Consider the following 26486-nt stretch of genomic DNA (forward strand, 5'->3'; position numbering starts at 1 on the left):
GGGGGTCTCCACGTCCCCCGCACAAGGTCATAAATGCTGCTCCACACCAAGCCGGAGGGTCGAAGACTTGCCGGCGAGCCACCAAGGCTCCAAGGTGCCGGCACACCTCTTGTACAGCGGTGGTTCACTCTAGAACCTGGTCACAAGGTTGGCACACCTTGCACTCACTCCTCTCTAAGGCTATCCTAGCACTAATCACTCTCCTAACCTTGTGCTAAGCCTTTGATGAATCACTGAAGCACTTTTGGTGGCTTGGATGTGTTCTTGATGAGTCTTGGTTTTCAATGCATCCCAAGACACTCCAGCAACTCCAAATGGGCGAGTAGTGGGGGTATAAATAGCCCCAAAGGCTGAAAGAGCCGTTGCTCTAACGGCTAGTTAAAAAGTATATCATTGGATGTTCCGATGGTCTATTTCTGACCTGCATCGGAATATCCTGTGCAACTAGCCGTTGGCTCCCCACGCTCAACTTTTTCACTGACATATCCAAAATTCATCCGACGCTTCATCCAATGCACCCATCGGATGATCCGGTGTTGAAGAGCTTTCTAGCCGAAACCTTTTGTCTGATTTCAAAGTAATATGTTTTGTCCGACGTTCCTTTTGTGCCTTCCATCGGATCATCCGGTGCTGCTTGATTTTCTTCGTCTTCCAAGCCTGTCCCTCAGAATTTGTCCGACACTACTAGAAAAGGGACCATCAGATCATCCGATGGTTGACTTTAGCTTGACTTCATTTCAGCGTACCAATTGCTCCGACGCTCATCTGGGGGCTATCGGAACATCTGATGGTGTGTTTTCCTAGATGTCTTCGTTTCTTCGCTTGTCTTTGGTTGTGGTTGCTTCCTTGGGACCTAGAATACCTTCAAGACATGTTCTAACCAATTTGTTAGTCCCAATGACCATGTTATCATTGAATCAGCAAAATCATGAACAAATGGCTTAATAAGGCCATGTTCGCTACAAACAACTTCTCTGGCGAGATATCGGTGACCTTTGCAAGCTACAAGACACTCATGAGGTTCCGGGTCGGCAATAACTCGCTCTCCGGCGATGTGCCCGAGGGGCTGTGGGCCCTACCAAATGTCATCGTCTTTGACCTAGCAGAGAACCATTTCAACGGCAGCATCAACTCTAGCATCGGGAATTCATGGGCATTAAATTTTATGCCACATCAGCAATTTTGCTGGCTTGGCAAGATCATTTATGAGGACAGTTTCATTAGATGTGAGAGAAATTTCATCCCCATGACACTCCGCTGGCACAGTTACCTAGTTCTTAGTCTTGGTAACTGTGCACTGAGACTGGCCTTACCGGTCTTCTACTAGCCGGCAACCGTTCTCCGGCGCAATACCGTCAACGATTGGGAACGCGACTAATATTCACTTGGTAGATATGTCATCTAACGCAATCTCTAGCACGATACCATCTTCGATAGGGAACATAACCTATCTTTGGACCATAGACATGTCCTCTAACGAAATCTCCGACAAGATACCGGAGAGCATCGGTAATCTGGCCTACCTCACAAAGCTTTCCCTTGCAGCGAATTAGATAAACGGCGCTATGCCATAGCTCCTTTGTTACCCTGTAGGCCAGGGCACCACGAGACCGGCTAATAACGAGGACATCACCCTCATCTGTTCCTGTGCTACTTTCGCCTCTCCCAGTGACACAAACGGCATTAATTAGGGTAAATTGAGAATGTTGTCGATGGCTCTCTCACAAGAAAATTTTCACACCGTGTGTTTGCATCGACCCCCATCTTGGCCGAAACCTCGTTCTCAGTTGGGGTCAGTGGTCAAGTTAACGGATCAAGAGAAAAATATCAGGGATGGCCGGTAAGATCGGTACACTGATTTTCGGCTGAAATTTCGACCGGAATTTTTGAAATCGAGCCAAATTTTGACTGAAATTTGAAAGATCAGCCCAAATGCTGGCCGGAAAGTGATCAGTATGTACTGGTATGACTATTTACCGATGTTCGACGAAATTCAGCCGAAATTATGAACCCTGGTTGGGGTTCTAGCAATCAATGTCCTCGTTTGGAAAATCCTCAAGAGTGGGGTTGGACAGGGTCTGAGCTATCAGGATCATTGAGCTTGATTTGGAGTTTGAATTGGACGGTTGGACGGTTTATATATGTATTTCGATCGTCTTGAGTAGGGATCTGCAATGCTAATGTCCAGATTGTAATATAAGACCTCTACAAAATCGGAAGTTCAACCGGCCGTGCCAATTTTGGTTATCAACATATACCCCCTATTTCTTTTTTGGAAAAGCTTGTGTACCAATAAAAATTATCATGACTAAAATTGCGAAGACGATGAACACACATCGGCCATGTATTTTCCTAAGGGCGATACAATTCCATCGGCCATAACATTTGTATGTGATGTTGCATTTCATGTTGCCTTGCATGGTGTTTTGTCTGGAAAATACATTTTCAAAATGCGAATAAGATCAAATAGGTTTTGCTCTTTTTTTTAAAAAAAAAGTTTTGAATTCAATTTTTTTAAATCAAGTTTTAGAGCTGGAAAACTTGCACCAAATTTTCATCCCAGTCTCCTTTGTTTCTTTTTCTTCTATCTATTTTCGGCCAAATTCCACGGCCACAGCACAACCAGCTCCCTCTTTCCTTCTCACTTCCTGGAGGACCCACCCGTCAGGGTCATCTTCTAGCTCCAGCACCCTTTTCCCCTCTGTTCCGTGCCCACCGAGCCGAGCTCATTCCACCTCCCATGGCCACCCTCTCCTTTTCTCGTCAGTGCGTCCCAAGTGCGCCACCAGTACCAGCTCGCCTCCCCTCCACTATGGTGTCAACGGTGTCTCCATCTGCAGTGACGCAACATGGCCGTCGACTCGCCACCCAAAAGTCATACAATCCAAATGCCTATCCTTATCCCAAAAGAAAAAAAAGACAGACAAACAAATGCCTATCAAGATGTACTCTTAAGTCCAAGGACAAAGAAAGAGGCCATTCGACATGACTTGGACTGCTACATGTGTTTTGACTGAAAGAGTGTTCTGCTAATTTGGTTACTTTCCACTTACAAAAGAAAAAAGTGGCGCCACTATTTGTTGTTTTGCTGCTGTGCTGCACCAGCGAGCGAGGACTCTGCATTTGACAGACTGCGCCTCAAAGCATGAGTACTCTGCATGTGCTCGTCCTCGTGCTCCTGCTCCATTCTATGTGCAGTCATGCATCTTCCTCCTTGGAGCAGCAAGTGGCTGATGGTGATCGAAGAGCCCTGCTGGCAATCAAGCTGGAGCTCTCCGACCCCATGGGCTGGCTGAGCTCGTGGAACAGAACAAGCTCCGATGTCTGCCAGTGGGCCGGCGTGACATGCAGCCGCCAGCACCCTGGCAGGGTGGCGTCGCTGGACTTGTCATCGAGACAGCTCTCGGGCATCGTCTCTCCAGCGATCGGCAACCTCACGTTCCTGCGGAAGCTCAACCTGGAATCCAACATGCTGGCCGGCGAGGTGCCACTCACCGTCGGCCGGCTACGCCGCCTGCGTTTCCTTTCTCTGTTCAACAACTCCTTCCGTGGTGAGATCCCTCGAGAAATATGCAACTGCTCCAACCTAGTCCGACTTTCCCTCGGAGTCAACCAAATGGAAGGTGAAATTCCTGCTGGGCTTGGATTGCTGTCTCAGCTTCACATCCTCTACATCCACTACAATAATTTGGTAGGAAGCATCCCACCATCACTTGGTAATCTTACCTTGCTTGAGACTCTTGATGTCCTTGAGAACAGACTGGTAGGGAGCATACCTGCAAGTCTTTCCCATTTAGACCATCTCAGATCCTTTGAGGTGGGTAGAAATAATCTCTCCGGCACAATTCCACCACTGCTCTTCAACAAATCATCGCTTCAATATTTCGGAGTTGCATCGAACAAGCTGCATGGAAGCTTGCCAGCTGATGCAGGCGCCAACCTGCCGACTCTCAGAAAGTTCTTTTTGGGTAACAACCGGCTGTCTGGAACAATTCCTAGTTCACTTGGTAACGCCACCATGGTACAAGTGTTAGGTCTTGCACAGAACAGATTCCAAGGGAGGGTGGCACCTGAGATAGGGAAGCTCTGCCCATTCGAAGTCCAGATGGGTGTAAATCAGCTGCAGGCAGAAGATGAACAGGGTTGGGAGTTCTTCACTCTGTTTACAAACTGCACTCGTCTTCAACTGATAGATCTACCCCTCAACAGGCTAGGAGGCGTGCTTCCTACTTCCATCGCAAATTTTTCGACACAGATCCAATGGCTCAGCATTGCGGCCAATGGCATCTCTGGAGTGGTCCCTTCAGGCCTGGGGAATCTTGTCAACCTTAGCAACCTAGACATGACTGAAAACAACCTGCATGGTGTAATTCCTGAAGATATCGCAAAACTTACAAGTCTGCAAGTATTGTTGGTTGGAGATAACCAATTGTCAGGAAATATACCATCTTCCTTCGGCAACCTCACACAACTTCAAATGTTTTCCTTGTCAAACAATAGGCTTGATGGCCCCATTCCTAGAAGCCTTGGTAACTTGACAAACTTACCTAACCTGGATTTGTCCTCCAATCTGCTCACTGGTTTTATCCCTACTGAGATCTTTGGCCTTCCGTTACTGACAGATTACCTATTGCTATCTGATAATTACTTATCCGGAGCTATTCCTCCACAAGTTGGCAGCCTTAAACATATCCAAACTCTCAATCTTTCGAAAAACAATTTTTCCGGAGAAATACCAACTATAATTGGTGATTGTGCATCTCTGGTCTACCTTGGCTTGGCTGACAACTATTTCACGGGTAGGATTCCCAAGTCGCTTGGTAATCTGAGAGGCCTCAACACACTGAACCTCACAAGGAATGCTTTGTCAGGCAGAATACCGCAAGAGTTGGGTAACATCAACGGCTTACAGGAATTATATCTGGCACATAATAATTTTTCCGGAATCATTCCAAAAGTTTTTGAGAACATAAGTACCTTGGTTCAACTAGACCTCTCCTTTAATAATCTTGATGGTGAGGTTCCATCCTACGGGGTGTTTGCTAACATGACTGGATTCTCAATGGTTGGAAATGATGGGCTCTGTGGTGGCATTCGAGAGCTAGAATTGCCTCCATGTCAGGATATGCCTCATAAGAAGCGCCATCACACATTGCTTAGGGTTGTGCTTCCCATTGCTGGTGCTATTATATGCATCTCTCTTCTATTGTTTCTGCTCTTTCTGTTAAAGTGGAAAATAACACCTGAGAAGATGAAAACTGATAACCGTATTGGGTTGACGGACAAGTATCCCAGAGTTTCCTACCTTGAATTGTTTGAAGCTACTGATGGATTTACACCCGCGAATCTGGTAGGCGCAGGAAAATATGGTTCTGTATAAAGGAAGTCTGTCTCTTCCGGCAGTCAGAAATGCTGCCGTAGCTGTGAAAGTGTTCACTCTTCAGCAATCTGGTTCTTCAAAAAGTTTCTTGGCAGAATGTGGGGCTCTGAGACGGGTGAAACATCGGAATTTGATCAATATTATTACCTGCTGCTCTAGTGTTGACACTAGAGGCAACGACTTCCAGGCACTAGTATTTGAGTTCATGCCCAACTACAGCCTGGATAGATGGCTGCATCCGCGAACAGATGAGCAGCTGCACAAGTTAAATCTAATCCAACTCTTGAATATTGCAGTTGATGTTGCAGATGCAATAGATTATCTTCACAACAATAGTCGGCCATCAGTCATCCATTGTGATTTGAAGCCCAACAACATCCTCCTTGATAGTGACTGGACTGCTTACGTCGCTGACTTCGGACTCTCAAAACTGATTGGTGAATCTGTGAACATATCTGGCTCATATACTGGAAGCTCCATAGGGATAAGAGGAACCGTTGGGTACGTTGCTCCAGGTAATTGTAATGTCCACCGTACGCAATTCTTAACCAACTTAGTTTGTGCACAAATCAGAACTGAGAATTTAATCATCAACATACTTGTTGTCGCAGAATATGGAGCAGGTGGGCCTGTATCCAGTGCCGGTGATGCTTACAGCTTCGGGATTACCCTTCTGGAGATGTTCACAGGGAGAGCACCAACTGACGATATGTTCAGAGAAGGCTTGAGCTTGCACTTGTTTGCTGAGATGGCATTACCTGACAAGTTGACAGAAATAGTGGATACAGTGCTATTAGAGGTGCAACCATGTGAAAACGCTGCAAAGGATGACAAAATACTGGCTTGCTTAGCTTCGGTTGTCAGAGTCGGCATCTCGTGCTCAAAGCAAATCCCGTCAGAAAGAATGAGCATGAAAGATGCAGCCATTGAGCTGCATAGAATCAGATACGTGGTAATGGAGCCCTCTATATAGGATCGGAATTTTGATTCCCTAGTGTTCTCCTGGTCCTGCTGTACTTTTCAGGCCGCAACTGAAAACAATAGAAATTTCCTTGGGGAAATGTGGTACAGTGCCTCCACATACATAACGAAAGTCTGAGGCAGTCATACATGATAGAGAAGCATGAATCTGTCAAGCAAAATGGCACCATCAGACTGCATGTATGTATTTATTTGGTACTTAATAAAGCATGCCGTGCAAAATGTAAGTTTTCCCCCCTATTTTATAAACATGCCAAAGCAATGTTGGAGTGCAGTGAAGGAGAGTATATTCATAACGGCTCACAACCACGTTCTATCAGTATTTTAGAACGATTGATCAGAGTAGGAGCCGGCAGGCATGCTCATGCACATTCCTGAGCATTGGTCCCTCGCAGGCAAAGCAGCGAACACCTTGTGCACAGCCGCCGGCGACATGCCTAACGAGGAAGCAAACGAGCAGAGACGATGATGGTATTGCGGTCAGGCGTGCGTACCTTGCAAAGTAGCCTGTGTGGACGACACGCACGCGTTGCGGCATGGAACCATGGAGGCGAGAGCGTGGCGAAGACGAAGGCGACCGTGGTCCCGGCGTGGGCGCGCCTGGATCACGTGGCGTCGCGCCGTCGCCGTCGCCGGCGCACGCGAGCAGGGTGCGACGCCCCTGCGTACGTTCCCGTGGCTGGGCGCGCGAACCACGTCGAGGCCGGTGGATACTGGCAAGAAGAACAGCTGAACAAGGTCAGCGTCGCCGGCGATGTCATGTCGCGCCCGGCGAGCACGAAGCTGCTAGTGACCACGCCACCGGAGGTTCTCGTCGCTCGCGGTCGCGGCGAAACGTGACCAGGACACTGGGTGTGGTCCCAGACTGGAAGACCGGCGGGGCGGCGCTCCGGCGAGCAACAAGCCGACGACAAGGGGGTGGACGGTAAACGAAATGACGACCGGGGGTGGATACCTGACAGCCGTTGGATCTAGCAGTGCGGTCCAGATCGGGCGAGATTTGCATAGGCAGCCCTCTCGCGGGCGCGGGCGCGCGGGAGCTTGGTGTCGCCATGCTAGAGGCCAGACGGCGGGAGCACGATGCCGCGCGGAGGCGCTCTGCGCCGAGGGCCTGCCGGTCGCGCTGCCCGCGCTCGCGGCGTTGTCCCTGCCGTCTCCGTGCGAGGCCTGGGTATTGCCGCCGCGTCGGTCCCGTTCGCCGGCATCTGCGGCGCTGTCCCTGCCCGTGCCCGAGAACGCGCTCGCCGGCGTCATCGGCGAGGTGACCGCGTGGCGTGCACGGGGCTCCAGGACCTGACGCTCGCGTTCAAACGGCTTCGGTGGCGCCGTGCCAAATGGCCCAAACCTCTCGCCGCCGACGAAGCTCCGTACTCTCAAGAATCTCCTCGAACAGCGCTTCGCCGGCGCGTTCCCGATGACTTCCCGTGGGCATCCCTCGCCGCCGCGCCGATGTGTTCTACGTAGTAGCAATGCACGAGGAAATTTTCACGCGGTGTGTTCGCATCAGTCCCTGTTCTTGATCAGTTGGGGTACTATCAAATATCAATCAAATGTCCTCGTTTGGAAAATCTTCGGAGTTGGGTTGGACAGGGACCGAGCTAAGCTAGCGCCCAAATGCTGTACTGCCTGAAGAGTGAAGATTCCGTGCGTGGCAGCTCATTTCGTGGTAGAGAGACAGATTGCTTTTAGTTGTGAATTTCTAAAAAAAAAAGCACTCGCAAGAAACAGAGGGTCTGTTTATGAGAGAGAAATATTGTTCGGTGGCTGATAAACCGGCTGATAAGCTGAAGCGAACGGGCTGAGAGAAACGAGAGCAGGTGCTGCCAGCATTTCCTCGATCGGATTACGAAATTGTAGTAGCTCTTTGCCCTTCGACGTATACGCTTCCGCTCCTTTTCTTCGAAGGGGTGGGTGAAGATGAAGCCCAGCAAATGGAAATGGAAGGACGGATGCCGGCTTGATTGCTTCGTTCCCACGATCGAGGAGACTAACCGTCCGACCTTGACTGAAGTCCAAACGATGCCACGATCTCGGCTTATAAAAATGCCTAAAAATTGTGATGCTTGGCGTGCTCACTCAGGATGTCTATCTTTGTGAGGAGCCCCACCGGCAGGACAATCCGCCTCCGGGTCCAACCATCAGATACATTGTATAATGTTAAGGAAAAGATTTTGGAACAACACCGCCTTGCCTTTGATGGAGAGCAGCTAGACGACAACCTTACACTAGCTGATTGCGACATCCAGCATGAACAACACCGCCCAGCTATTCGGCATGCGGCCCAGTTCGCTTCAGCTATTCGGCATGCGGCCCAGTTCGCTTCAGGGTTGCAGCTGTTGCTGTACAGCCCAGCCGTTCGGCAGGGCCCAAAACAGCAACAAGCCAGCAGGCCAGCCCAACGGCTGCAAGGCCCAGGCTGTTCCGGTCTCCTACCCGTCAGCGCCAGGCCTGCCCCCGTCGTCTCCACTCTCCTCCTCGGTCCGTTCTTCCGCCTCCCGTCTCCCGTCGCCTCCCACCGAAGGCCGATCCGCCGCCCCGCACTCCGCCCGGCCCTGCCGCCCACTCCGCCTCCGGCCGGCCCCTCCCCCGCCGCCGGCCAGCCCCGCCCCCGCCGCCCTCCGCCCCGCCGTCGCCGCCCCGCCTCACCAGCGACGGGACCTCGCCGGAGCCGGCGTCGACGCACTGCCGCGTCTCCGCCCGCCAACGTGAGTATCCCTCCAATCTCCAATCCTCTCCATTCTCGATCTGCACGTTTGAATGCTGCTAGATTAGGCAGTAAGATCTCGTGTGCCTTCACTTTTGTTATCTACACTATTGTGAACCATTATTCTGCTCTGTAGTATAATTTTGTAGTAGGCAAACAATCCATTGCACCAATTTTACTTACTGCTCATCTTTAGCAAGAGGCAAATTGTTCCAAATCTGAAACTCAAGTGATCACCTCTGAACTTGCATACTACTGGTGTGCTTTTGTCAGCTGCACTGACCAATACCTCTAATTGAAAGGGCTGCATTGTTGGCAATCTCTGCCCATTGTTGCATTGCCTGCTTGCTCTGCCTTGCCCTCGGAAATCAACTGACGCTGATCTATCTGACTGAACTGGACGGTGCACCTTCTAATTGACAACGGCTGCATCATACTCACAGCCGCTACTCTGGACTGCCACAAATGCAGCCATCACCACCACGGGCATTGCTATTTTGCATCTGCACTGCTGCTGCTTTCATCTTGTTAGTGGCTAGTTTTAGTGATATAAACCACTGAATCCACTCAGTAACATTCAGTGGGTGCGAACTGGGAAGTGGCAACTAATCATTGCTATTTGCTTCCTGCTAAAATTAGCTGCCTTTAAATTCTCTCCTCCCTTTTGACAGTAAATATTATTATTATTCTTTTTTTTGCTCATTACTATTTACTTCCTGCATTAAAATATGACAATGTTTTGACTGCCTTTTAAATTTTTAAAACAAACGCGCCAAGACAACTGCTAAGGCAAGTGACATGTTCATTACGTACATCATGGACCAAGAATTTGAAAAGAGGGTATGCCTAGCCAAAAATTCCAATAGAAAATATGGTGCAATCCAATAAATGATTCTCTAACAAAGAATCATGTGTGCACGATAGTTTACAAACTGTGTTCTCATATTTTGATAAAGAAATCAGGGAAGCGTTATCTCCAGCATAATTTGAGTAGCAGCAGCAGGAGCATGGAACGAGCGAAATAATAGATCGCATACTGTCAACGCTTCCTTGATTTCTTTATCAAAATATGAGAACACAGTTTGTAAACTATCGTGCACACATGATTCCTTGATATTGTAATTTTTGCATGACCTGATATATGTTCGTTATAATTTATGCAAGTTTTGAACTCACTTGTCGACTTTAAGGTATTATATGAGACTTTTTAAATGTATTATCATACTTATGGTTACTTTATACTAGTAAAATGATTTCTGGAGAATTTTGTTAACGAATCATTTATTGGATTACACCATATTTTCTATTGGAAATTTTGGCTAGGCATACCCTCTTTTCAAATTCTTGGTCCACGACGCGGCTTATTTGGTGTTTTGGTTTGTGCGTGCAGACTGGGTGCTGAAGAGGAGAAGCTATAGGCGCTGTCGATGACGGCCATGGAGTAGCATCCCAAAGCTAGCACCTTTGTTTCCGCTCCTGCGCCATTGCCTGCACTTCCCGCTTAGTTTCCCGATGATCCTCTGCAACGCATTGAGGACCGTTCGCAGACTCCGGTGGGTTCCTCGGGTTCAGCTCATTGTGGAGCACAGTGAGCCATACCGAGCGGCACATTTGTGTGCAACTGCTACCCGTTATTGGGATGTTCAAGAATCATCAGCTACCTCAATTTGTGGGTTCACACCAATTGGTCATGAGTATCAGTTGCGGCCTTACTCAGCTGCTCCCGCACGCCGTGGGGAGGAGAAACCCTTGGATGAGGATGAGGATGAGGAGGAGGTGGTGGTCGATAAGGAGCTCAAGCGAATGGAGAGGAGCCGGGTTTTCTGGACTGCACAGCAGACTTTCATGGAGTACCTCCATTTCACACGGGGGCTGCCCTTTGCCGATGCTGAGCATATAAGCAAGCACTCGCCTGCCTTTGTGAGCAAGCTGCTGGACCAGGTGAAGGATGCTATCAAGGACCCTGTGGAGGGGGGTGAGGAGGTGGTGTTCATGTCAAAGGTGAAGAAGACTGAGGTGAGGGATCAGAGGGCCACTAAGGCATTGGTGCGGCTGTTCCGGTACCACCCTGTCAACGAGTTCGAGCCGTTCTTCGAGAGCATGGGCCTCAAGCCAGGCAAGTATGATTCCTTTCTACCTCGGGATCTCATGTTTCTTGCCGATGATGAGACATTGCTGGAGAACTACCACTTTCTTTGTAATTATGGGTTTGCGCGTACTAAGATAGGGAGGATATACATGGCTGCTGTGGAGTTTTTTAGATCTGGTGACAATGTGCTTCCATCTAAGCTAAGTGCTCTTGAGGATCTAGGGTTCAGTAAAACAACTGTGATAAAACTTGTGACCTCTTGCCCTGTCATATTGGCACGTGACCTAAATGCTGAATTCAAGATCATGCAGTGGCTAGATGATTGTGGCATTAAGAGAGACTGGATCGGTCAATTCTTATCTGTGCAGAAGTCATATGATTGGAAAAAGATGGTTGAAATTCCTCAATTTTTCACTGAATTGGGATTTGATAAGGAGGGTATTGGTAAATTGATCAGCCAAAACCCAGATTTCCTGTTGGATGGTTCTGGAAAGGTACTGTTTAGAGTGGTTACCATCATGCTGAAAGCAGGTTCTGAAAAAAAGGATCTATTTAATCTTTTCCTGGACTTCCCAGATGTACCAGCCAGCGATTTCGCGAGGAACATACAGAGTGTTATACTATTGTTAGCTGATATTGATGTATGTGATGAGGATATTAAGCAGTTTGTAGTAGCAAATGCGTCAATCCTTGGTTCTGCTCGAGTGAAGGCGGCCAACAGCATTCTTACAAATCTCAGTGTGGGAAAGAGGCGTTTGTGGAAGATTATAAAGGAGGATCCACGGCAATTGATGAAATACAAATTAGGGACAAAGCTCAGCCGCCTGCCATCTTGTGACAGGAGTACTGACCAATCATTGGAGGAGAAGGTAAAATTTTTGAAAGGCATAGGATTTGTGGAAGGCTCTGAGGATATGAAGAAGGCACTCAAATCTTTCCGTGGTAAGGGTGATGAACTCCAAGATCGGTTTGACTTTTTGGTTAGGACTGGACTTTCGCCAAAGGATGTAGTGAACATGATCAAGATAGCTCCACATGTTTTGAATCAGAAGATACATGTCCTTGAGTCCAAGATATCTTTCCTTTTAAATGAGACAGCTTATCCCCTAAGTGCTCTAGTTACGTTCCCCTCATTCTTGTCATTCACTGTCGAGAGAACCAAAGTTAGGTTTTTAATGTACAATTGGCTGCAAGAAAGGGGGGTGGTTGCTCCCAATTTTGCGCTAGCCACTTTCCTAGCTTGTTCGGAGAAAGATTTTATTAAGCATTATGTAAGAAAACATGAATTGGGTCCAGAGGTCTTTGAGAAGTTCAAGAGGGAGGTGGCTGAAACCAAAAACATGCATTGTACTTCAGATGATTAGTACGATATTAATTGGTATTTTGAATTAGTTCCCTGAATATTGGCAGTTTTTCCTTTTGTTTTATTTTACTTTTGTCTGTGCCTACAGGTTTGCTTGTTGGTTTGGTGCAGACCAATAGACGCCCTACTTTGTGTAGACCTAACTCTTTCATAAGCTGTCCAATTAGCCCATGTCATTTGACAATATCTGTGCTTTTAAAGGCATTTGATGGCACTACTTCTAGCTGTTAACCCACAAAAATGTTTGCGTGAGGTTCTCAAGGCTTTGAATTAAATAGTTTGTTAAATTGTTTGGCGCTGAGTCTTATGTCAACATGTTTTCGAGAACAAGGATACTGACATAGGAGATCATAGTTTGGAAAGGTCTGTCAGGAAGGACTTGATCGACAGGGCATTGTTAGCTCAAAAACTTTCAATGAACAAGAAGGATCAGATCTCAATCTACAAAATTGTGCAAATGATCCTTCACGTGTGGATGACTTTCATGTCCAAATTTCTGAGTCTGCCAATGATTACTATCCATTTTTGTGAAATTCTGAGTCCATTTCTGTAATCTATACATTGTCTGTACTGTAATACTTCAAACATGATTAGCTCATTAGCGTATCTCTGAACATTGTTTCTTGAATGATGAATGGGGTCTGTTGTTAATTACACAGTACTGCTTTGTTTGGTGAACTAATTTGCTACATGCTTGCCTTTATTGGCAAGACAGTTCAGTGATTATGTGTTCATGATAGATCTCCATTCTACATTAGATATGGTGTCCTTTAAAATGCAGTATACGCACTTCAATTTCAAATGCTCTGCTCATATCAGTTTCAGTATATTGTCCTGTTTTCAACAGAGTAGTTTGATAAACTGATGAACGATCAGGTGAAGGCATTTGCTGCTGAGGCATCATTAACATTCTGCCCTCAGAAGCTACCTGTGTCCTAGTTTTTTTCTAAAAAAAAATAAAGTGAGTATATAGTGGCATGTACTCCCTTAGTTCCGCAAAGACTCTAAAATATGTCCTCCCTTCCTTCCGCAAAGACTCTAACATTTGTCCCACAAAGGGTATCATTTTACCTCCTAGTAAACCTCACTAATTAAAGCAACACTCACACTAATAAAAAAAGCATATGAAGAAGCGCGTAGAGCCAATCAAATGATCAATTGATGTTATTTTCCTAGTTTCAATGCAGGTGCATTTATTTAGGATCCAGAAGATAGAACAATTTTCAATCACGATTAGTATTAGTTATTAGGTCAGTCTCAGTGCATGGTTTCATCACATTGTTACCAAGACTACCATGTCATCTTTTCAATGAAACGAAACTGTCACTCTTAATGTGCAATTTCATCATGCAACAATTAATTTTTGTATAGAGTTATGATCAATTGTATCATGCGATGAAACTACAATATTCTCAGCGCAAGTTTCATTAGGTTTCATAGAACTAGGTAACTGTGACAGCTGGGTTTAAATTTCATTGTGTTTCATGGGACTAGGTGACTGTGCTAGCTGGGTTTCAAGGCGTGAAACTCCCTTGTTCTTTCTCCTCATAATTAGGTTGCCAAGTCAGCAAAACTGCTGATGTGACATAGGATTTAATGTCCATGAAACTCCACTGAGAATGACGGGGCAACATAGAACAAAACCTGCGTACAAAGCCTGATGAACATATGCATCTTGTTTCTTCAGTTTGCAGAACAAAACCTCTTGTAGTCTTAGCTGATTGCCTTATAGTACTAGAATTATATATGTTAGAATTATAAGTTACCTTCAGGTTTTAAATTGTTGGTCTTTGTGAATGGTTTTGGACATGCAGGTAGGTCTTTGATGTTGCAAAAAGGAGGTCAAGGATGAAAACTCTATTGTCAAAAATTGTGTAGTAAACTCTATTGTCAAAAGGACACGTGACTCCGAAATAAATTCGTGGCGTTTCACATTATTTCTTCCAAACCCCACTCCCTGTCACTCTGGCGGATCAACACCACACGCGACGCCTCGTGATCCTCGCGGCACGAATCTCGGAGCAAAATCGACGTCGTTGAAATCTCCGGCCATTCGTATCCCTCCTGATTCACCGGGCCCACCATCCCGTCGCCGTTTAAATGTTTCGTGCACATTCATTGATCGACTCGACTCCACCACCACACCGTCTCTCTCCGCAGTTCGCACTCAGCATTGTTGTTGGCGCTCTCACCGGCGAGCAGCGAACAGAGAGGTGCGATCTCTTGCTCCAGCTCCCCACTTCTTCCCCGCCTCCGACTCGCCGGCAACCGCGGCCTCGCCGCGTTTGATCTTTGCCTTCAATGGGCGCCGCCAACTTTAGGTTGCCCTTTTGGTGTCGGCGATTCTGTTGCAGAGTTGCAGGCCGTCCCCGAGCGAAAGGGTTTTTTTTTTTGTGTTGTGTGGTTGGTTGGTTCAAGTTGGGGTATCTCAGTTGCGAGAGTTGCTAATAATAGATGTGATGTTCCTCGAAAGAAAATAGATGTGATGACCTTTCTTCTGTAGAATTTTGCATTTTATTTTTAGAAATAAAAGGTGGAGAAGTTGGCGTGATGCAGACATGTCCGATGATGATAGACGATCGTTTTATTTGGGGGAGAGTTTTTATTGCCTTTGACTAGAACCATCGTGTGCTATATATGCAAAACAAAGTCTTTAGGAAGTGATTTGTATCACGGATTTGAATTGTATGCCCAATACTATGTTGTGTAGCCTTCCCTTGTCATTTCGTTTATAAGCAAAATAATATATCACACTCTGCATTTGTTGGTTTCCGCTTTAAAAACAAGGGCAATTCAAAAATGGCAGAACGGTTCGTAGAGCACACAACAGGTTTATTTATAAAAAATGCATTGATAGATGAGAGGTTCCTATTGCGTATCTAACAACCTGTTGGTGCCAACTAATTAGATGCTTTACTTTTAAAATTATACGAAAGCTCATACATAAAGGAGCAGCATGTCGATCGACCTTTGTGACTGTTACATTCATCTTATTTATCCTGCCACCTGTTTGAGTCGTTGACATTTTTGGCTACTTTTCTATAGCCCAAACAAAAGTCAGATGAAAGCATCTGCTGTTTATTTAGTTGCTGGTGGAAATTAATGGCTGCATGCTCTGTTCATTCAATTAGATAGATCGATGCAATATTGTAGATTCTCTGAAGTCTGCTCTAGCTTCTTTAACATGCATTACAGTCTTCTTTGCTGATTTGGAGTTAGCCTGTTGGTGGTTCAATATATTCCAATAGAAAGTGCTCAGGAAAAGGAGAACTGCATATTCACTTTATCTCTTCAATGTACAGAACTGAGTGAACCATGTAAATTTTTAATGATTGCTCAAAAACTTGGTATGCTAGGCTTAATGCGACACCGGCCTTGTTCTGTCATTCTGTACAAATTGTATTTAAGCAGTAGATTTCTTTTCTTGCTTCTACTGTTTTTAAGATAACAAGTTCCTGCTTCTACTACCTGCTGGATGAGTTGGCTTTTTTTCTTTTGTTGATGCATAGCCTAAATAAAAGATGGATTAAGGCATTTTTGTCTAAGAAATTGTGATGCTTACCATGCTCATTCAGAATGCATATCTTCGTGAGGAGCCCCACCGGCAGAACAATCCGCCTCCGGGTCCAACCATCAGATACCTTGCGTACCGTTAAGGCGAAGATTCTCGAACAGCACCGCCTTGTCTTTGATGGAGAGCAGCTAGATGAAAACCTTACATTGGCTGATTATGACATCCAGCATCAATCCACGCTTGACCTCCAAGAAAAGATGCAAATCTATGTAATGGAGACGCTAAAAGGCAAGACCATCACACTTGAGGTTGACAACTTAGATACTATTGACAACGTGAAGAGCAGGATTGAATATACCGAGGGATTTCCCAAGGGTCAGCAGTGCCTCATCTTCGACAACAAACAGTTGGACGACAGCAGCACCTTGGCGGACCACAACATTTGGAAGGAGTCCACCGTTCTCCTTGTCCTCCACCCATTTCCAAGAGGTAGGATGCAGATCTTTGCGAAGACGCTGTACGGAACAACCATCCCTCTTGAGGTTGAGAGCTCAGATACCATTGATGCTGTCAAGCTGAAGATCTACGAGAAGGATGGCACTCGCCCCAAACAGCAACGCCTCATCTTTTTTGGCAGAAAAATGGAGGGCAGCCGCACCCTGGCAGACTATAACATCCAGCACCAATCTACCATCCATGTGGTGCTCTGCCTTTGCGGTTGTTGAGATATTTATAATGATCGCTGAAAAGTACACGATCTTGTGCTTAATCGTTTTTCTTTCTTCCTGGCGCTTCGTCGCTCATAAAGACTTCCTCTTTATCATGGCACAATCTCATGCGGGTTTGTTAAAAAAAAATCGCTGAAGACAGATCTGGTTCTGGTGCAGCCTTGCAGGCCATAAAACTTATTTGGTTTCATCTGCTGATGCTTGCTATGATCCTGTAATAATGTGTTTATCATAATGCAGTGTTCCCTGCATTACAAATTTGTATTTAATTTTCTTGCTTTGTCCTTAAAATTACTCTTTTCCTTTATTTTCTGCAAGATGTGTAATTTATATCTACAAGATTTTGAAATAGATGAAACTTCTCGGAAATAATTTGTAATTTTCATTTATATTTTCATTGATTACTGGAGATGGATCTGGTGCACACGATAAAAATTTATATGTTCCATATGCTGATGGCTGATGCGGGTTGTAATATCCTTTATCCTGCTTCCTTTTTTTAACCATGCCAGGATAGATTTTGGCTCACAACTGTTGTACACCCACAAAACATAAGCAAAATGCATCATTTGCTTCAAAATTTCTAGGACTTCTGGACCTACCATCACAATTCAAGTTAGCGAATGAATCGGCACCGAGTTCTTCCGGACGACTTTTCATGCGTAATTAGTCTGTATAGTACATTAGGAGAAAAAAAGGATGGACATTGGAATAATAACACGTGGCTGTCATGGAGACTACGCAGAGAGAGAGAGAAAGTAGAATTTAATTGGAAATTTCTTGTGAAAGCTATGGCAATAACCTGTATAGCAACTGACAGGCGTTCAACTAAGAGGGCTGGATCGAAATGCATGGACGATGATGGTTTAGTTTACTCATTGTTGGATCCATGAGCTGAAGTTCGGGTCACATCAGATATTGGATTGCTAATTAGGAGTATTAAATGTAGACTAATAATAAAAATAATTGCATAAATGAGGGCTAATTCACAAGACGAATCTATTAAGCCTAATTAATCCATAATTAACATAGCTTCCTTGCCATCCCACCTACACACCACATCTATCTATATAGGGGATGCTATCCTTTTGTATTAACTCATGGAAGACCCTTTAATCCGGGTTGGTAATTCCAACCGGGATTAAAGACCTCATTTAATCCCGGTTGGTAATACCAACCGGGATAAAAAGTTTCGATGGATTTAGTCTTTTCCCAGCCACACATGGGGATCCTTTTTATCCCGGTTGGAAACACCAACGAGGATAAAAAGGGTCCGAGGACTTTATTCTTTTTTCAGCCACCCGTAGGGGATCCTTTTATCCCGGTTAGAGTTTCCAACCGGGATTAAAGGACCCCCTTTTATCCCGATTGCTTTAGTCCCAGGTGGTAATACCAACCGGGACTAAAGGGTGACCTTTTAGTCCCGGTTGATCTTACCAACCCGGACTAAACAATCCCCCACGTGTGCCTGGATTTTTCAACCGGGACTAAAGGATTCCCACGGATGGCTGATTTTTGAACCGGGACTAAAAGATCCTTTTAGTCCCGATTGCAAATACCAACCGAGAGTAACTTGTAGCGCACCCCTTTTCTCCCGAGCTGAAATTAAACCGAAACTAAAGAGGTGGTATCTAAAGTCAGTTCTAACATTATAACACTTTGACGGTGGTGTAGCGTACGACGCCGCGCTAGAGCCGCTGGAAGCAATCATGCGAGCTGACTGAGGACGTCATAGTCGGTGTCGAGTTAAGGATGAAGTTTATCGCAGACGCTGGACCCGCGCAGGACCTCGCAGATCAACAGTCATCTGTCAGGGCACGATCAACAGTCTAAACAACTGTCATCTGTAAGTGTTTTGAAAATCACACATAGAGTGTTTTAACAGACATCTTTATACAATGACTTGTCTATTATCTGTAGATCATTTAATTCGTAAAGGGCACATAGTTTATGGTGATGAAGTTCATCTTTGTAGCTATTTTGTTGCTTGTTTTGATCTTAAATTTCTTGTTGAGATACAAATATAATATAATTTTTGTTAATAGATAGAATGATATTATGATTCACTAAAGTACAAAATACATAATATAAATCGTATGTTTTTACATAAAATGATGGATTCGAAGACTAACATTCAAAAACATTTGACATTCAGAACTCTGGCCTGCAGGCCACGCGTGCTCTTGCTTATACCAGTTATCATGCCGTTCAGCCAGCAAAGCATGTTCATTGTATACCTTTTCCTCTCTCACCTTATCCTTTCACATGAGCCCAAGCCCACCCGTCTTCTATGTTTCTAATCTCTCTCTCTACCTCGTGTGCTTGGCTCGCTGTGCATCGTGATCTTGCTTGTGAACAAACTTTGCGCTGCTTCCCCTCACACATATATATGAGCCACAGGCTCTCGCTCGACGGACAGGTGGCTCTCGCTCACACATATGCTTCCCCTGTATCTCCCGCTCTTTCACAGTCGCCCTTTGCACTCGAGTCAGCGTGATGTGGATGACAGAGCGGCCCGACGAGGTTGCCTAGGTGGGGTGCGGCGGGGTGCTGCCGGCGAAGGTCGGCTCAGCTCGATGCATCTATCGGTGCATGGCAGCGCGGCGTGGTGCGGGAGGAAGGGTGCGGCGGGTTGTTACCGGCGAGGCAAGGCTCAATGCTTCCATCGGTGGTAGCGCAGCACGGGAGACGGATTTGTCTAATTTCACAGTGGATTCGGAGCCGTCGGCCACCGCTCATACAACAAGAATGAGGTTGTCCGCAGCACGTCGGAGCACGAGTCGCTGCCGTCGTCTTGCGTCCCTCTCTCTCCTTTACCACTGATCCGCGTCAACAAAACAAGCCTACGTGGCATCATATAAAAATGGAATTAATTGCCTTTGTACGTGCCTTAGGCCTCCTCTGGCATGTGTGCGAGATTCAGAGGCGCTCGCAAATGACAGTTCCTTTATTGTAATAGAACAGAGATGTATCAGCTTTTGATGCTTTAAAGCCCAGCTGACACAACTTATTACTCAGCCGTGAATACCATGCTCTTGGTGCTTGTTTAAGCCCATATAAGGTCTTGTCAAGTTTGCAGATATACCCATTCTTTGACTTGTCCTCATAACCAGGTGGTTGTTTCATATACACATCTTCTTCTAGATACCCATGAAGAAAAGCATTTTGTACATCGAGCTGACGTAGGCTCCACCCTCTAGAGACAGCAACGGACAAAATAGTTCTGATAGTAGCTGGTTTCACAACTGGGCTGAAAGTATCCTCATAATCAATACCATAGCGTTGTCTAAATCCCTTTGCTACTAGCCTGGCTTTGTATCTATCCAAACTCCCATCAGATTTACGTTTCACTTTATATACCTATATACCCATTTACAGTCAATGACATTAATACCTTTCTTTGGTGGAACTAAGTGCCAAGTTTTATTATTAATCAAAGCATCATATTCTGCATCCATGGCTAGCTTCCAATCTCTACTGTTCAGTGCTTCATCAAGGGACTGTGGTTCACCAGATGCGGTGAAACATCCATACCTGACGGTACCGTCTGTGTAGACTTTCGGCTTGCGAATACCATCACGAAGTCGAGTTCGTGGTCGCGGTGGAGTCTGAGTCTCTGTTGCAACTGTAGAGGGTCCAGCCACAGGGGGTCCAGCTTCTGGTGCCGGCACAAGGGTTCCATCCGCAGCAGCAGAGCTGTTGATGTCGGCATCTGTGCCCCCCGTGCCTGCGGCAGGATGGGACATCGGTGCCGGCCCGGGCGAAGCGGCAGGAGGCACCACGTCATCGGCAGTACGCGTGACCCCGCTCGGTTGGCGCACAGGGGATGGCGTACCGGTGCGCGTAGCAGCCACTGGGACGGAAGTTGAAACTGCAGGGGCAGTACTGGCATCAGCAGGATCAGCATGATGGAATGCCGAATCTGCTTTAGGTTCCGTGTTGGGAGGCAAAGAGCTCCCCCTGTTATCACACGCTGCATGTGCACCATCATTAGTGGGGTTAGTGGAATCAAATACGTGATCAACTAGCTGTTCCGTTTCAAGAGAGGGTACAAGGCCGGGTGGGAGGAGTGCAATTTCTGCACGGAGGCGGGCACCTGCGTTGGAGTGTAGAGTAGAAAAGGGAAAAACTTCCTCGTCAAAGATTACATCTCTAGAAATATATACCCGGCCGGATTGAATATCAAGGCACTTATAGCCTTTGTGAAGATTGCTATAACCCAAAAAGGCACACTGCTTAGAACGAAGTTCAAGTTTATGGCGATTGTAGGGTCGGAGATTGGGCCAACATGCGCAACCAAAGGTGCGAAGGGAAAAATACTCTGGTTTTTGTTTGAGTGAACGCTCAAAAGGTGTTTGATTATCAATGACTTTGCTAGGCAAACGATTGATAAGAAATGTGGCAGCCATAAAGGCCTCATCCCAAAATTTTAGGGGCATTGAAGCATGAGCTAGGAGGGATAACCCAACCTCAACTATGTGACGATGCTTACGTTCAATGACCCCATTTTGTTGATGAGCATGGGGACATGATACATGATGAATGATGCCAACTTGGGAGAAGAAACTATTTAATTTTTTATATTCCCCGCCCCAATCAGTTTGCATAGCAAGAATTTTTCGATCAAATTGTCGCTCAACCATTTTTTGAAATTCATGAAACTTTTGGAAAACTTCAGATTTATACTTGAGAAAGTAAATCCACGTAAAACGACTGAAGTCATCAACAAAGCTAACATAGTAGCGTTTTCTGCCCACAGATTCAACTGCAGGACCCCAAACATCGGAATGAACAAGTTCCAAAGGAAAACTAGTTGAGCTAACAGATCTTTTATAAGGTAGCTGATGACTCTTTGCTTGCTGACAAGCATCACAAACTGATTTCTTATTGGACACGGAGGAACAAGAAAGATTATTACTGTCTATGACCTTGGTAACAATAGGAAACGAAGGATGGCCTAGGCGATTATGCCATCTAGACACGGTTGGCTTGTCAACTGCATTTGCCTGCTTGACTGAAGAATTGACAGGAAGGGGATACAATCCACGACGACATGGCCCCTTAAGAATCGTGTTCCTCGTAGCCTGATCCTTGATAAGAAAAAAATCAGGATGAAACTCAATAAAGGCAGAATTATCTTTGGCAAGACGATGAACGGAGACTAGATTCTTTGCAGCTTTAGGAACATGAAGGACATTGTTTAGATGCAAACTACGGGATTGAGTTGGAACAGTAGTATGACCAACGTATTTAATTTCCATACCTGAACCAGATGCAGTGTGAATCTGGTCATTTCCATGGTACTTCTCCCTCATCGTCAGCTTGTTTAGATCACTTGTAACGTGATCCGTTGCTCCCGTGTCGGTGTACCAGTTGGTGTCGACATTGTAGGCGTTCATGGCGATGGCGGCGTTGACGTGGCGTTCTTCTGGGACATAATTTTCATCAAACCGATGCCAGCACCGGCTCGCCCTGTGGCCTGTCTTGAAGCAGATCTGACAGAGCGATGGATCATCAGACCCACTCGCCCCATCAGGTCGTGGCTGCCGCCCGCCGTTACGCTGCTTCGATGCACCGTTTCCTCGGCCACGCGCCTGGCCGCGCCCACGCTGACCACGGCCACGGGCAGTGCCCGAGCCACGGTTGCCATGGCCACGCCCACGGTTTGCCATGTGAGCATAGGAGCCGCCATCTTGCAGTTCCAGCCGGGTCTCAAAACTGAGCAGCTGAGCATACAGGTCAGGAATCGAGATGGGATCCAATCTAGTAGTGACTGATGTCACCACTGGATTGTAATCGGCATCAAGACCATTGCAGATGTGCGCCACTAGTTCTTCATCATCTAGAGCCTTGCCGACGGCAGCCATTTCGTCTGCAAAACCTTTCATCTTGGAAACATATTCTGTGATCGACATGGTACCTTTCTTCGTAGTGGTGAGGGCAAGCCTCACATTCATCGTCTTGGCGCGGGTCTGCGCGGAGAACATCTTCTCCACTGCTGACCAGGCTTGTCCTGCCGTCTCGGCAGTGTTGATCTGCGCCTGAACATCCTTCCCCGCACTGGACAGGAGGAACCAAAGGATCTGCTGATCCCGAGCATACCATGCCTCAAACGCAGGGTTGGGGTTGGTGACGGTCGTGCCGTCTGCCTTCTTCTCGACGATCTCAGCATCAGGGGCCTTGGTCTTGCCATTGATGTGCCCCTCGTAGCAAGCACCGCGGATGGCGGCGAGGACCTGCGCTTTCCATAGCGTATGGTTGGTCTTGGACAACTTCTCGGTCACTTGGAAACCGAAGAAGGGATTGGTGGTGGTGCTTGAACTCGACGCCATGGAACCCTAGGCTCTGATTACCATGTGCGAGATTCAGAGGCGCTCGGAAGATGAGAGAAACGCCGGGACGAGCGTGTTGCGTGTTAATAGATCAATAGCTGAAAAAGCCCCAGCCGTGGCTTACATAGGAGGCGTAGCACCTAGATAAATGGCCAGGAGATAATTGAGGAGATAAATTAGCAACTACCTATCTCTTTCCTTTACAAGTGCTAACTACCATATCTCCTGGCCTACTCAATCTTTGGTGTACACGGTTCACATTACAATCATGCCACGATACGTATATATTTGGTATTCTATCAGCATGGACCTCCGGCCGCAGGGGCAGGTCCACTTGTATTCAATGGTATTCAGTTGAATATCCAATAATGAAAAAAAAAGTTCATATATATAGTGTATTCTAGTTATATGTATGGAAAAAGCAAAAATAAAGAAGCTAACACAGTGAAACAAAATAAAAAGGCCTACCAGCGGACATCTTCCCTCTCGGGCTCTCCCTTGCCCAATTTGCCACTCGGCCTCTCTAATCAGCCAGGCCACGCACAGCAGAGGGCATAGGCACCAGGGCACAGCACGCACAAACCACACATCCTGACATCCACATCCAGGCGCCTCTGCTTCAACCCTAGCCGGCGGCGGCCGGCGGGGAGGGCGGAGCTCGGCGACGGGGAGGGGGAGGGTGGAGCGCCGGAGCTCGGAGGCCTGCGCCGCTGCGCGGAGCTGTGGCGGCGGCACCGCGGCAGCCGCGCCACCTACTGGACGTGGACGGCCGGGCGCCGGGCGGCCGGCGCTACTGGACGGCCGGCGGGCGGCGCGCTCCGCCGCGACCCCGGTGGCCTCCGTGTGGCATGTGACCGCATCCCCGACTCCCCGTGACCCGTCCCCGACCGCGTGGCCTGCTTGATTAGAGAGACCTGATTCCTCTAATTGTTTGTGAAATTGTCAAATTGAGGTGAGCATGTAGCATATAATTTTTCTCTGTTGTGAGCGGAGCAACATCATGTGCACTTTTGTGATCATTCATGTCTACTAGCAAACATGTTGACCATTTAGGCCTATCTTTTCCATTATCGTTGTGACTAGGCAGCTAGTAGCACATTGATGTTTCTTGCAGGCTAAAAACTGTTATCAAATACCAATCTTCGAGAATCTGTTGTCATTAATAATTCCCCAACTGAAACCAATGGGTCGCCTAACATTTTGAAAGGGCTGGGCAGCTGGCAATCGGGTGTTCTATGCAGAACTGCAGCTAATGTATGCCCTGTTTTCTATATTGTATATCATTAGCTGTGAGATCTAATTAAAAAAATTGAAAAGCTACAATTGAAAGGTTAAGAAGATTAGTTGTGTGATATATAATCATAGAAAATATGGGTTTACACCAACACATTTTGATTTAGATCTGCCAGATATGTTTCATATTGTGTGCCTAATGTTCTGCTAATGTTGATAGCAAAGCACTCTCATTTTGATTACCATTTTGTTGTTTTATCCTCTATTTATTTCACATGTTGCCATTTTGATATGTTGACTATTAGTAGCTGGACAATTTCAAGTTGTGATCAATTTGTTAATCAATGATGTTACCACTTAATTCTGTGTTATAAAACTATAATTTAGGCTGTTAATTTTTTTTCTTGCCATCTGCAATTTTGAATACCCATGATCCAAATCCTTAGCCCGCCTCTGCCTTGCACAAACGTCACAAACTGCGCCTCGTCCGTCGGAGCCAATGTCGAGGCTCCAAAATCTGAGACTTTGACGGTGTAGTCGTCGTCGATGAGTATGTTTGCCGATTTCACGTCGCCGTGGATGATCGGCGGCGAGGCCCAGGAGTGCAGGTAAGCGAGGGCTTCCGCGGCCTCGTGCGCGATCTTCAGGCGCGTCGCGAAAGAGCCGCGTGGCCCGTGGTTGTGACGGCCGTGGAGAGCGTGCCGTTGGGGATGAACTCGTAGACGAGCATGGGCACCTCCACCTCGAGGCAGCAGCCGTAGAGCTTGACGACGTTCCTGTGGTTGATCTGGGAAAGTATGAGCATCTCCTTCCCGAACTCCTCCTCCTGCCTCTCGCTGATCTGCCTTGTAGACGGTGCCATTCCCTCCCTTGCCCAGCACATTTCGCTCGTTGAAATTATCAGTTGCCTCTTCAAGCTCTGCTTTGGTGAACAAAGTGAAGGAAATCCCCTGTTTTGATTTCATTTCCTCCAACAGCAAGAGGCCTCCGTGCTGCTTGAAGTACCTCTTCTTCACAGCGGCAAGGCTCCTCTTCTGGTGGAACAGGTAGGCTCCAGACAGGTAATTACCAGCTAGCCTGCTAATTTGATTGTAATCCAGCTCTAATCCACACCAATCCACATCAAGTTAATTTATTTTTTCAACCCAACTCATCCTATATTTATATTATCTAAACTTAAGTCAATTCATCCTACTAGTTGATAGAACCATAGGTTTGCTATAAAAAAAATCATGGTTTGCTATATAAATCTATGGGCTCATATAAAAAACTTGTATATATTTGAAATAAATGTGAGTCCGACATGTGGGTCCTACGTCAAGAGCTGAACTCTAAAACTAAAACATCATGTTCACACCTTAAAATTTTAACGAAATTGATCGAAATTTATTGGAGTTGACAGAGTTTGACTGCCCGCTACTTTGTGCTAAATAGTATGGCTAAACATACATTTAGGCCCCATATTAAGAGCCGGACCCTAGAATTAAAACGTCACGTTCACACCTTAAAATTTTAACGAAATTCATCAAAATTTATTGGAGATGACTCAATTTGACTGTCCACTACTTTGTGTAAAATAGTATGACTAAATATACATGTGGGTCCCGCGTCAAGAGCCGGATCATAGAATTAAAATCTTGTGTTCACACTTTAAAATTTTAGCGAAATTGATCGAAATTTATTGGAGATGACTTAGTTTAAGTGTCCGCTACTTTGTGCAAAATAGTATAGCTGGGCATATTTATGGGCCCCACGTCAAGAGTCGGACCAAACTACAACCTCCCTTTCACACTTTAAAATTTTAACGAAATTGATTGAAATTTGTTGAAGATGATTTAGTTTAATAATTAGCTACTCCATACGAAAAAGCATAGTTAGACTTATATGTGGGCCCACATTAAGAATCGGATCCTTAAATTGTTTTGTGAATCAAATCAATGCAACCCACTCTAAACCACTCCCAAACTATTTCCTCTTAGGAGGAATCCAAACCAAACCAAACCATTTGATGAATTAGCATATTAATAACCAATCTAAATATTCAAAAGAAATCCAATCCATTAAAATCATTAAACCCAGTTCAATTAGCAGGGCCCATGCTAGCATAACTATGGCCATGCTAACAGCCGTAGCAAGGTCGCAGGATCAGATGTTGTCGAGCA

General features: G+C 46.2%; 3 protein-coding genes across 3 annotated transcripts in view; 2 read left to right on the forward strand and 1 right to left on the reverse strand.

Moving 5' to 3' along the window:
• LOC105914550 (wall-associated receptor kinase 3-like) overlaps nucleotides 1-26486 on the reverse strand; it is a 32933-nt gene that overhangs the window by 6035 nt on the left and 412 nt on the right. The window contains exon 2 of the mRNA XM_012846776.1: nucleotides 25179-25426. Coding sequence (XP_012702230.1) covers nucleotides 25179-25426 — 248 coding nt within the window. The remainder of the gene's footprint in view (nucleotides 1-25178; nucleotides 25427-26486) is intronic.
• LOC105914674 (transcription termination factor MTEF18, mitochondrial) lies at nucleotides 8880-12555 on the forward strand. The gene is made up of 2 exons (XM_012847080.2): nucleotides 8880-9066; nucleotides 10456-12555. Exon 2 carries the CDS (start codon nucleotides 10578-10580, stop codon nucleotides 12516-12518), a length of 1941 nt encoding a protein of 646 aa, XP_012702534.1. The 5' UTR covers nucleotides 8880-9066; nucleotides 10456-10577; the 3' UTR covers nucleotides 12519-12555.
• LOC105913533 (polyubiquitin) lies at nucleotides 15881-16923 on the forward strand. The gene has a single exon (XM_022827638.1). The coding sequence runs from the start codon at nucleotides 16094-16096 to the stop codon at nucleotides 16754-16756; it is 663 nt and encodes a 220-aa protein (XP_022683373.1). The 5' UTR covers nucleotides 15881-16093; the 3' UTR covers nucleotides 16757-16923.

This window comes from Setaria italica, chromosome VI, assembly GCF_000263155.2.
Source record: "Setaria italica strain Yugu1 chromosome VI, Setaria_italica_v2.0, whole genome shotgun sequence".
NCBI classification, from domain to species: Eukaryota; Viridiplantae; Streptophyta; class Magnoliopsida; order Poales; family Poaceae; genus Setaria; species Setaria italica.

Bases quoted from the DNA above. Each gene is read 5' to 3' on its own strand.
- LOC105914674 (XM_012847080.2), top strand. From the start codon at position 10,578: ATGATCCTCTGCAACGCATTGAGGACCGTTCGCAGACTCCGGTGGGTT.
- LOC105913533 (XM_022827638.1), top strand. From the start codon at position 16,094: ATGCATATCTTCGTGAGGAGCCCCACCGGCAGAACAATCCGCCTCCGG.